The sequence below is a fragment of the Periplaneta americana genome, chromosome 4 (genome assembly GCF_040183065.1).
Source record: "Periplaneta americana isolate PAMFEO1 chromosome 4, P.americana_PAMFEO1_priV1, whole genome shotgun sequence".
In the NCBI taxonomy this organism is placed as follows: domain Eukaryota; kingdom Metazoa; phylum Arthropoda; class Insecta; order Blattodea; family Blattidae; genus Periplaneta; species Periplaneta americana.
The window spans coordinates 207,908,070-207,921,032 of record NC_091120.1 but is presented as its reverse complement, the minus strand read 5'-3'; the positions used below and the strand labels follow the sequence as shown (position 1 = coordinate 207,921,032).

Genomic DNA, 12,963 nt, shown 5'->3' with positions numbered 1-12,963 from the left:
TAATTAGAGAAGAAACATTTGTAATAGAACAAAAATGAACACAACAGTAGTTATTGAATTGAAGCATGAATAGGTATGTAGTGTGTAATACAACCAATAGGGCCTACAGTAATAAAATATGATTCACTTACGATCGGTGTTCAAAGATGCAGCTATTGAAAGCCACGTATTCTCCTTCATTTTCTCATCTTTATACGAGGCGCGCCGCTTATCGTAAACGTGGGGATTTTCCTCAACACTCAATATTAGAATCTCATCAAATAAAACTTGCTCCATGATGCACAGCACAGAACAAAATAATGCATAGGTTATGTCACGGTCTTCTTGCTACAAAATATACGACGACAAAATAGCTTTTAGATGGCAATAGAATGAATCTAGTGGGCTGTGATCGGAAACGTGAACGCCAAAGTTGAAACTTGGCCAACTCTCCGTTCCCGATCCCGGGCTCCGGCAAGCTTTTCGTTAATTGTGAATGCTCACATTTAAATATACACATTTTAACAATTTTACCGTTTTCGTTCCGATTCTCGTTTCCGGTTTATTGTGAACCAACCTTTACCTATGTGACGGTAGAAAGTGTGGTTGGATTCTCTTCTAATAAGTCAATATATCAAGAATATACAGTGGACTCTTATTTTCTTCTGTGGATTCCTTCATGTTTCCTAAATTAAATTTTCGTTTCCGTAGTTGTTTTATTTGTCGATCAAGTCGGAAATGCACGGGAAAGACGAGGTCTGGAGCGTGATTCTGGCGTTTGATCGGGGAGTAAGACAACGCTGTTACTTCTGGCTAGCTCTACAGAGTTCGTAATCATGGCGGAGAAAAAGTTCACCACCACCACCATGCCAATCATGGCTCCAATACAATCAATTTGCATGGGCATAGTAACAAGCCAATGCGGTTACTCACCTGTCAAGATGGTGGAAAACAAAATGGCGGCTGCGGCGGTCCAGCATGCCGCTGCACTCTTCATTGTCCGCAGCTCATCCTGTGACGTCACTTGTTCATCCCGACCTCCTGGAAACGGACAAAGTAATGTTTAGTAAGAAAGAAGAAGAAGCAAAAGCTGAGTAGTAGGGAGAATGAAAGAATTATGGCTAAATGAGAAAAATTGTCGAGGGATAAACTGGAAGCAAAGAAATATATATATATATATATATATATATATATATATAAAATTTGAACTGGTAATGGAAATTACGAGAAAACGACTGTACGGATATTAATGAGAGGCCCCTCATTTTCATGCCTGGCATCCAAAGTTTTTCGGAAAAATTGTAGTTTTCAGTGAAATGTCAATTTTCCTACATAATTTTCCTATTTTCCAAAATCCATCTGTTGTCAGTTTTGGCAACTAATTTTGTTGCATCACGGCCGACTTGATTGAATTTCAGAACAAAACACACACTACAATAAACAATAGGCTTTTACACGAAGGCCATGACCTGCAGGATTGCCGACATATTTAGAGCTCAATTCAATTTGTTATTAAAAACTGATTCTGCAGTGTATAATTTTCTGAGTACAGCTGTGTATTGGATATTCAAATCTACGAAACTTGAGGTGGTTTGATGACATTATTACCACTAGAAATTAAATATTATTATAGTTAATATCATGATGCATCTATTTTTCATTAATTGTACATAATATTGATGCTATATTGATGACATGAAAGTGAAAAGTTTTGAGGTTATGTAAGTAAATGTAGAGAATATTTTTATTTAGATCTTCATTTCTATAATTTACTGAGTGGCTGCTATATATAACTACAAAACTTAAGTAAGATAATAATATTGTTATTAAAAATCAAATATTGTTATACTTATTAACCCAGTGGGGTTGGGTCTTTTTCATATGCTTAATGGCGGTGTAGTGTAGATATTGACATGTGTCATTCTCTTCAGTATTGGCTGGAGAGAGCGAAAAAATTACAGTTCCTAAGGAAAGATCAAAAGGTATTACTTACTGATAAAATAAGAGGCCTAGAAAATTTTGTAGTCTCCAGATCATTTCAGCAAGATCTCTTAGTAGGATAAAATAATTTTACGCTCTACATTTCAAGTTCTACATGCAGCAGCTATACGAAAATGTTATTGTTCGAAAGCGTAGCAAACCTGACATTTTTTTAACTTTTGCCTACAATCCACAATGACCTGAAATAGCTACTGCTATCGTCCTGACATTGATACTTGCGTTTTCACGTTGAAACTCAAAAACTAAATTTGGATAGGTTCAAGAAAAAGTATTTGGCCTAAAAAGAATCCATTCAGAGGGAGTATGTTTCATTATTATGGAAGCAAATAACTATCAAAAAGACAAGTATTCTTCATTGAAAATAAATCTGAAAAATTTTTATTTGAACGTCTAACGAACTTAGTTTGCAGCAGTATTTGCTGCACAAGCCACTAGAATACTAGAAAAAGCACACCAAGAATGAAAATAAAAGGCGAATAGATGAAAAAGAAGAAGAAGAAGACGAAAAGCGAGAATAACTATAAGAAAATGAAGGAAATAATGAGTGTGAGGAGGATGAAAGGTGAAGAAGAAAGACAGTAAAAAATTTGCAATAAAGGATAAATTGTTAGACAAATCTTAAATGTAATTTCAGGCGAGAACAACTTGCTCAAGACAGAGCGAGTGTTAAAGCAGCCCACATTCCACCGAAATGAAGACGCCGGCAATGAGATGAGACACAGTGACTTAATTACACAGCGCCCTCACATCCCAGGCACGGCCGATATGAGGGCCAAGCTGCCCACTCAAACACAGCCTGCATAACGACACTCCTTTGTTCGCTTTTTGTATTTTCTTAAATACTCTGACATCTTAAACTTTTTCCTTACATTTTTATTGTACCTTGTTTTTTTACTATAGGCCTACCATGCAGGCTTTGCTTAATGGTAGGTTTTAGTTGCCATGGTAATATTTTACACTGAATAGGTACAATCAAGCACATTATGTTCTTGTAAGAATTGAATCTATTTTATGACCAAAAGAACTTTCATCTAAACCAGCGTTTCTGAAACTTTTTTGAAGTGGGGACCACTTTTTTAAGTCAGAAAAGTTCCGCGGACCACCTTACCCTTGTTCCCTTCGAAAGCAAATTTATCATTTTTGTAGATATTCTAATACCAGTATACTTATATTTTAAAATAGAATTAATTAATTATAATACTTTTGTAATTATATTTTTTTGTAGCCAACCACGAATAACTTGTAACAAATTTTGTGCATTGTTGATTCATCGCTTGCCTGGTAGGAGTTAGTTCTTTGAAATCCTTCTTACGCCAGTAGAGCTGTCCGTGTCTCTGTTAAATAGTGTCCATTATAAATAATGGAAAATTGGCTTCGATCCGGATCTTTGATAAGAAAGGAACATGATGATACGCTTCATTTAGGCTGTGCTAATATCAGAAGCTGTGTGTGAAGAAATATATTAATTATAGTGCCATTAAAGAAATATCTAGTCCTAGTGGTAGCTATTCAAAGAAAAAATACTTTCGCAAATATGACAAGAGTTATTTGGAACTTGGATTTACTTGGTGTGGCAAAGAGAGTGAACCAAAACCTCGGTGCGTTGTTTGTTACGAAGTGCTTTTAACGAGTGTATGAAACCCGCGAAATTGAAACGGCACTTAGAGACGAAACACGCAAGTGTAAAAAGTAAACCTGTGGGATTTTAAAATAGGAAAAATCTAAAATTTATTATATCGTCATCTGGAAAAACAAAAAATTAATGCAGAAACATGCCCGATTTTCAACAAGTAAAGATGCAATTTGGCAGATTCTGTTATTGGTATGCGACGTACACCACGTGCCCATTTCAATGTACAGACTGGGTGTCGGCAAAATTATTAAGAAAGTCATCAATACATGAACAGGTTCCTCTGTTACTTTGGTCCTCTGCTATGAATTTGGGTGGTCCCTGGCTGGGTTACAGACACGGCGCCAGATATGCAAGAGAAGAGAACGCCACGTTCACAGTGCTTTAAATCCCTCTTTTGTTGAGAGTAGAGCGGGAAGTGGGTAGACGGGTAGGGTAAGAAATTTCATAAAATATCAGTACCGGTACTGGGAGAAAAAGTGAAAGGCGATTGCCATGTGTGATTTCCAGACTCTGAGAATTTCAACTATAGTGTGATACGCAATTCGTTTGAATTTCATTTTTTCTTCTGTCTTTTTTGAAGGACCACAAGGGCAGAACTCGAGGACCACAAAGTGGTCCGCGGATCATAATTTGAGAAACTCTGATCTAAACAATTGCCCACAAGTCATTATTTTGTTTTAATTGGCTAGGAATTGGAGCTCGTGAAAAGTGAAAAGTGAAATGTTGCGGTGTCGTCAAGTTTAATGGTGAAATAAGCTTAGGCTCCGGGAACCTACAACAGATTAGATGCGCGGATGTGGAAGTTTTTTATGGGATAAATGTTAAATAACAGCAGCAACGGGACGAAAACACAACACTGAAAAGGAAAATTGTGCGATCACTTCAATTCCGGGAGATTGCCGGTCAATGCAGGAGAGCGGAAGTACAGCCAATTATATGTCACTCGCGCATGAGTGTATTTTAATAGTGTCACCAAGTGAGAACTTTAGAAACTATTTCAAAGTCTGTCCATTTGTACGACTATATTCATTCATTCATAGTGTTCTGCCCAAGGGCAGGTCTTTCACTGCAAACCCAGCATTCTCTAGTCTTTCCTATTTTCTGCCTTCCTCTTTGTCTCCTCATATGATCCATATAGAATGTCGTCCATCATCTGATACCTTCTTCTACCTCGAACTCTCTCCCGTTCACCATTCCTTCCAGTGCATCCTTCAGTAGGCAGTTTCTTCTCAGCCAGTGACCCAGCCAATTCCTTTTCCTCTTCCTGATCAGTTTCAGCATCATTCTTTCTTCACCCACCCTTTCCAACACAGCATCGTTTCTTATTCTGTCTGTACATTTCACACGCTCCATTCTTCTCCATATCCACATTTCAAACGCTTCTATTCGCTTCTCTTCACTTCGCCGTAATGTCCATGTTTCTGCCCCGTACAATGCTACACTCCATACAAAGCATATAGGAATATACTGGGTGTTCAGTTCAAAGTGTGTCATGACTCGCTGTATGCCGTCATGTGGCTAGTCGATGACCCTAGACAATTCAATCTTCCTACACTTCCGCAGAGGTGTATTACTTATCTGCCAGAGAAGTTGCCTAACAAATACGGCGTTCATTCAGAAGAGTACTTACCGATACGTACGGTAACGCCGGTAGTGGCAGGAATGTGAACTGTTTCGAAACATGTACTGAGGTGAGTTTTTTCTTACTGTCGGGATATGGGGAGAGGGTTAAGACGATTACTTACGTAATTTACGGTCAACATGGACACGGAGCATTTGATTTGTATTGTGGAATGTTGCCGTACGCAACCGATGATAACAAATACCCTGCGTACGACTTGGCCGCGTAAAACACAGTTCGAAAGAGGTTATGGTAGCACACAGACCGTACAGACCGCCATCTGTTGCTACGACGTTCAAGTTATACCGTACACGTTCTCAAGTTCAGATTGAACGCCTTGATTAATAGGCAACTTCTCTGACACAAAAGCTGAAACTCGCTTCAAATCGCTGACTCATCAACAGTGACGTCATGACACACTTTGAAATGAACACACAGTATAATCTTTGGTTCTTATTTATCCCGTGCTTAGAAAGTACTTACACGATCATAAAGTATTTTTGAACGCTAGTGTACATCCTAAAATGCCTGTTATTATTCGGTTGAGAAGCTTTTGTCATCTAGTCTGCTGTCAAAAAATCTTAAAGTTAGAATTTATAAAACAGTTATATTACCTGTTGTTCTATATGGTTGTGAAGCTTGGACTCTCACTCTGAGAAAGGAACAGAGATTAAGGGTGTTTGAGAATAAGGTTCTTAGGAAAATATTTGGGGCTAAGAGGTATGAAGTTACAGGAGAATGAAGAAAGTTACACAACGCAGAGCTGCACGCATTGTATTCTTCACCTGACATAATTAGGAACATTAAATCCAGACGTTTGAGATGGGCAGGGCATGTAGCACGTATGGGCGAATCCAGAAATGCTTATAGAGTGTTAGTTGGGAGGCCAGCGGGAAAAAGACCTTTAGGGAGGCCGAGACGTAGATGGGAAGATAATACTAAAATGCATTTGAGGGAGGTGGGATATGATGGTAGAGACTGGATTAATCTTGCTCAGGATAGGGACCAATGGCGGGCTTATGTGAGGGCGGCAATGAACCTCCGGGTTCCTTAAAAGCCAATAAGTAAGTAAGTAAGTAAGTGTACATCCTAAGTTAGGTGATTTCAATGTGATATTTGTTCGAATTATTTACCGTCTACTCTTATTTTTGTTGCTTCAATTCTGTAACGTACTAAAATAAAGCTATTCTTATTTGACGCTGATATCAAAATTCCAATATCGTTTCATAAATCCCCTCATGTGTATATTCCCGCTGTGTTCTGAATTGGCGACGATCTGCAAACAGAATCGAGTGTATTACAGACAAGATTACGGCGTCCCTGGCTTATTCGATACTCTGGGATGTACCCACGCTAAAACTTCCGCATGGCTGGTCCTTGTTACGTTAACTGCACAATATTCATAGCCATAACGTTTCGATTCTATTCACAAAAAAAAAAAATAATAAAAACAAAAAGCGGCGTGGTTGCCCGAGATGAGAGCTGCACCCCGCGCCATTAGGCAGCCCACACAACACGCCTTATCTGCGGCCTCGCGCCGCCTCCTTATCTCGCATCACGACACGCAGCTGCAGTCATTTGTCCCTCTTTGTACTCCTAGTCTGTGCCGTCATTAAGAGATGGCAGAGCCGTCTAGCAGCCGAAATTATAATTCTTATGTTTATGGGTTGCTAGGCTACCGCAATAATTACGACACATTAAGAAGAAACACGCGTACACGCTATCAGCACTAAACCCACAATTTTTACTATCTATAAAAAAACAAATTGGGTTATTTGGATGTTGTGTTATAATGTTATACATTTTTAAAGTCTCGCTTTTAGGATTCCGTAAGCTTTTAGAAATACCGGAAACTTACAACATACCACGATAAGTAAAGAAAGCGATGTGCTACTACATACAATACTGTTTTACAATTTGTGCATTAAGAGCCAGCAGGGGCTTCTTTCATAACATATTAGGCTACCGTACTGTACCGTATTTAGACCTACTAGAATAACAGTTTGTGCGAGATCGTGCGTATTTGCTTGCTTTCCGCACAAAACCAATACGCGGTAAGGGCGAAATACCACATTCAGTATTCCCAACGTAACACACATAACAATTTCCCTCTTCTTACCGCTTAAGCGCCATATTCATTTTACTGCTTTAGGCTTTTAACATATTCTTTTTAGAGACGTTTAACATAGTAATAATTATAAATTGGAAACTTACCACTGCAATTTCACCTAAATTGCAATGTTAATTATTGTTTTTAAACATTTGCAAAAATTAAGTAAAGTCTACTACTCCACTAAAGTTATTGCATTCCTGATGCAAGTAACATTAAGGAAGCCGTGAAAAAATCAACAAGATTCCAGATGCCGATGTTATTACTGCAATATGTTATATAAATAATATTGTTAAAATATTAAAATGAAAAATAAATCATTACATAACCTTACAGTTTGTTTTAAGTTCGCATTTATAGACTGGGGGGAAGAAAAAGAGAGACGTATATCACGGCCTGCTGGGATATAGTAAACACAGAAAACATTTTATAGCAACAATGTTGAAGATAGATATTTTAGTTTTTAAAAGTTGCCGTCATTGAACAGAAACCAACATGGAGATTTCATTGCAACTAATTAGAAATTCCTCTTTCAGGTATCTAATAAACGATCTACGCACAAAATAATGTATGATACACGAGCAGTATGTTTGTTTTCATGTTCTCGGAAATTAAAAAAGCTCAACTACGTTTCGCTTTTTCAATCTTTTCCTCGAACATGAAAACATCAACATACCGCTCTTGTAACGCAAATTACTATTTCTACTATTTGTTTCATAACCCTGTAGTAAAATAAATCGTACTGCAGTTAACCACAATTTAGCACAGTACATACTGTATGGTTTCATATACTTACAGCTGCATTTTTACTAAGCTGATAACGTGCGTAAATGAAATGTCTTCCATCGTCTCTCTATCTGCCCAAATCTATACAGCCTACTTACAGTATTTTATTCTGTTACATTATCCCACGCCAAGAAAATAAGCAATTAGTAATGTCATTTATTTAAAGTGACTCGGAACAAGAAGAAGTGATTTATAGAAGGCCTATACTATTTCAAATTGAAGACCGAGAAAAAAACCCTTTGAATGTAGTTTTGATCCCAAATCAAGAGCTCGATTAACAATAATAGTAATAATAATAGTAATAATTATAATAATAATTCTAATAGCAATAAAAATATTAGCCTAATAATAACAATAATACTAATAGTACTGATTATAATAGTAAGAATAATAGTACTAATAATAATAATAATAATAATAATAATAATAATAATAATAGCAATAATTATAATAATAGTCATAACGATAATAGTAAAAAATATAATAATAATAGGAAGACTGATTATAATAGTAGCAATAATAGTAATAATTACAATACTAGTAATAATTATAATACTTCTAATAATAATTATTATAATAATAGTAATAATTACAATAATAGTACTGATTATAATAATACTTATTTACTTACTGGCTTTTAAGGAACCCGGAGGTTCATTGCCGCCCTCACATAAGCCCGCCATTGGTCCCTATCCTGAGCAAAATTAATCCATTCTCTATCATCATATCCCACCTCCCTCAAATCCATTTTAATATTATCTTCCCAACTACTTCTCGGCCTCCCTAAAGGTCTTTTTCCCTCCGGTCTCCCAACTAACACTCTATATGCATTTCTGGATTCACCCATACGTGCTACATGCCCTGCCCATCTCAAACGTCTGGATTTAATGTTCCTAATTATGTCAGGTGAAGAATACAATGCGTGCAGTTCTGTGTTGTGTAACTTACTCCATTCTCCTGTAACTTCATCCCTCTTAGCCCCAAATATTTTCCTAAGCACCTTATTCTCAAACAACCTTAATCTCTGTTCCTCTGTCAGAGTGAGAGTCCAAGTTTCAGAACCCTACAGAACAACCGGTAATATAACTGTTTTATAAATTCTAACTTTCAGATTTTTTGACAGCAGACTGGATGATAAGAGCTTCTCAACCGAATAATAACACGCATTTCCCATATTTATTCTGCGTTTAATTTCCTCCCGAGTATCATTTATATTTGTTACTGTTGCTCCCAGATATTTGAACTTCTCCACCTCTTCAAAAGATAAATTTCCAATTTTTATATTTCCATTTCGTACAATATTCTCGTCACGAGACATAATCATATACTTTGTATTTTCGGGATTTACTTCCAAACCTATCTCTTTACTTGCTTCCAGTAAAATTCCCGTGTTTTCCCCAATTGTTTGTGGATTTTGTCCTAACATATTCACGTTATCCGCATAGACAAGCAGCTGATGTAACCCGTTCAATTCCAAACCCTCTGTGTTATCCTGGACTTCCCTAATGGCATACTCTAGAGCAAAGTTAGCCCACAGTGAATTGAAAACGCATCTGACAGAAACTTACCTATACAAACCCTGCTGTATGTTTCACTGAGACACATTTTAATTAATCGAAGTAGTTTCTTGGGAATACCAAATTCAATAAGAATATCATATAAAACTTCTCTCTTAACCGAGTCATATGCCTTTTTAAAGTCTATGAATAACTGATGCACTGTACCCTTATACTCCAATTTTTTCTCCATGATCTGTCCAATACAAAATATCTGGTCAATAGTCGATCTATTACGCCTAAAACTATAAGAATATAATAATAACAACAATAATAATAATAATAATAATAATAATAATAATAATAGTAACAGCAATAATTACAATAATAGTAATAATTATAATAGTAATAATAATATTAATAATAATAGGTAAGGTAAGATATCCCAGTCACATGCCATGAAGGCACTTGGGGAGCATGGAGGTAGAGCCCCATGCTTTCCCTGACCTCGGCATTAGAATGAGGTGGTGTGGTCGGCACCACGCTCTGACCGCCTTTTACCCCCGGGAAAGACCCGGTACTCAATTTTATAGGAGGCTGAGTGAACCTCGGGGCCGTTCTGAAAGTTTGGCAACGAGAAAATTCCTGTTACCACCTGGGATCGAACCCCGGATCTTCCAGTCCGTAGCCAGCTGCTCTACGAACTGAGCAACCCGGCCGCCCAATATTATAATAATAATAATAATAATAATAATAATAATAATAATAATAGGTCTAAATCAGAATCACTTCTTCAGTAGCTACTTCAGTATATCTCCACACTTCGTGAAGTATTATATTATTAGCAACAGATTTTCTACTCGAGTGAAGGAAAGTTCTAAGAAATATTCCCTGAACCTCAAGTACCTGTAGTAAAACACAACATAACGTGGACGTTTCACAGTTATAACATTATCAAGGATTAATAGCACAGTACTTCTAAATATAAACAGCTCAACGGAAAAGCTGTAGCACACAATACCATAGCAATGCATAAAAACAAGAACAACAACTGATAATACGTACCAAGAATACAAGACGAAAACTAAACATAGAAACATCCGAGATACGATAGAAATGCATGCCGTACATCAAATGGGACAGACCGAGTCAAGATATAGGAGCAGAACTAAATGAACAAAAACCTGTGATAAGATAGAAATGTATGCAACAAATTGGAGAGACAGTGTCGAGCACAGGACATCTACAACTGACGATAGGATATTTTATATTTTATATCATCAATTATTCTTAACGATGGTGATAAAAGAATGATAATGATGATGACAGTTTCGGAGCTCGAAGGTTCGAACACTGTCTGCCTGTCTGATCGACCTCAAGAAGGCCTTGCACTTCACATCCGTCTCTGTTAAATGCGGATACTGTTGCATATTAAATCTCATTGTGGCTGGACAGCCAGCGCCTCCAGTGGGAATACTTGTAATTATCATTATTGCGACTCCTTTGACAGTTTCGCGGAACCGGCAAGTCGGTCTTCCTTTAATTGTTTAGTAATGTAATCAGCAGCCAAGTCCCCTGCAGACGAGGGAGGCAAGCTGGCCGGAGCCTGACACTGTGCGTAATTCTGCTTACAGCGACTGTCCGTGAAGTTTACCTTAGAAACAATGTCATGAAAGTATTGTTCATTTAGTAGAAATCGCTGTACACAGACAGACTAGCACTAAAATTATTATATTTCATGTACATCATTCCCTCATAAATTGACTCGTAGATACTGAATATGAACAAAATCCGACCAATACTTTAGTAGAAATCGCTGTACACAGACAGACTAGTACTAAAATTATTATATTTCATGTACATCATTCCCTGATAAAGTGACTCGTAGATACTGAATATGAACAAAATCCGACCAATACTTTAGTAGAAATCGCTGTACACAGACAGACTAGTACTAAAATTATTATATTTCATGTACATCATTCCCTGATAAATTGACTCGTAGATACTGAATATGAACAAAATCCGTCCAATAGTTTAGTAGAAATCGCTGTACACAGACAGACTAGTACTAAAATTATTATATTTCATGTACATCATTCCCTGATAAATTGACTCGTAGATACTGAATATGAACAAAATCCGTCCAATAGTTTAGTAGAAATCGCTGTACACAGACAGACTAGTACTAAAATTATTATATTTCATGTACATCATTCCCTGATAAATTGACTCGTAGATACTGAATATGAACAAAATCCGTCCAATAGTTTAGTAGAAATCGCTGTACACAGACAGACTAGTACTAAAATTATTATATTTCATGTACATCATTCCCTGATAAATTGACTCGTAGATACTGAATATGAACAAAATCCGTCCAATAGTTTAGTAGAAATCGCTGTACACACAGACTAGTACTAAAATTATTATATTTCATGTACATCATTCCCTGATAAATTGACTCGTAGATACTGAATATGAACAAAATCCGTCCAATAGTTTAGTAGAAATCGCTGTACACAGACAGACTAGTACTAAAATTATTATATTTCATGTACATCATTCCCTGATAAATTGACTCGTAGATACTGAATATGAACAAAATCCGTCCAATAGTTTAGTAGAAATCGCTGTACACAGACAGACTAGTACTAAAATTATTATATTTCATGTACATCATTCCCTGATAAATTGACTCGTAGATACTGAATATGAACAAAATCCGTCCAATAGTTTAGTAGAAATCGGTGTACACAGACAGACTAGTACTAAAATTGAATCGCTCCATACAGAAAGGGCTTTAGTCCATTAGACCTAGTTTTGAGAAAACTAAAGAAAACATTCTGTAAATGCCTACTCTATTCCTTTCTGCATAGAACTCTGAGCCCTGACGCTTCAGTTTCTATCTTTCCAAACATTGGACTGAATATCTTTCTGCACAGGCCGATGGAGCCACCCATAAATATATGATTTCCATCTATATCTCGTTTTTTTTAATTTGTGACTGAAGCCCTTTCTGTATGGACCGATTCAATTATTATATTTCATGTACATCATTCCCTGATAAATTGACTCGTAGATACTGAATATGAACAAAATGCAATAGTTTAGTAGAAATTCAATGAAAATCTACCTATTTTATAGCAAGTTCGTGTATCAGTAATTCCGAAAGGCTAGTGGGAATGTCTCTCCATTAGGTCTATGTAGTGTGTGAGCTCCTATCGTGTTAACCACTTGTCTCACTTCGCCACTATAGGTAATGTCAACCGAATGTCAAAAGCTGCAGACGTCCCGTGGCAACTTGTAAGTTACGACTAATCAACTGATATTGCCC

At 36.8% G+C, this 12,963-nt stretch overlaps 1 protein-coding gene across 1 annotated transcript in view; it reads right to left on the bottom strand.

Moving 5' to 3' along the window:
• Nucleotides 1–12,963, bottom strand: part of gogo (golden goal) — an 849,136-nt gene that overhangs the window by 501,310 nt on the left and 334,863 nt on the right. The window contains exon 4 of the mRNA XM_069824981.1: nucleotides 913–1,020. Coding sequence (XP_069681082.1) covers nucleotides 913–1,020 — 108 coding nt within the window. The remainder of the gene's footprint in view (nucleotides 1–912; nucleotides 1,021–12,963) is intronic.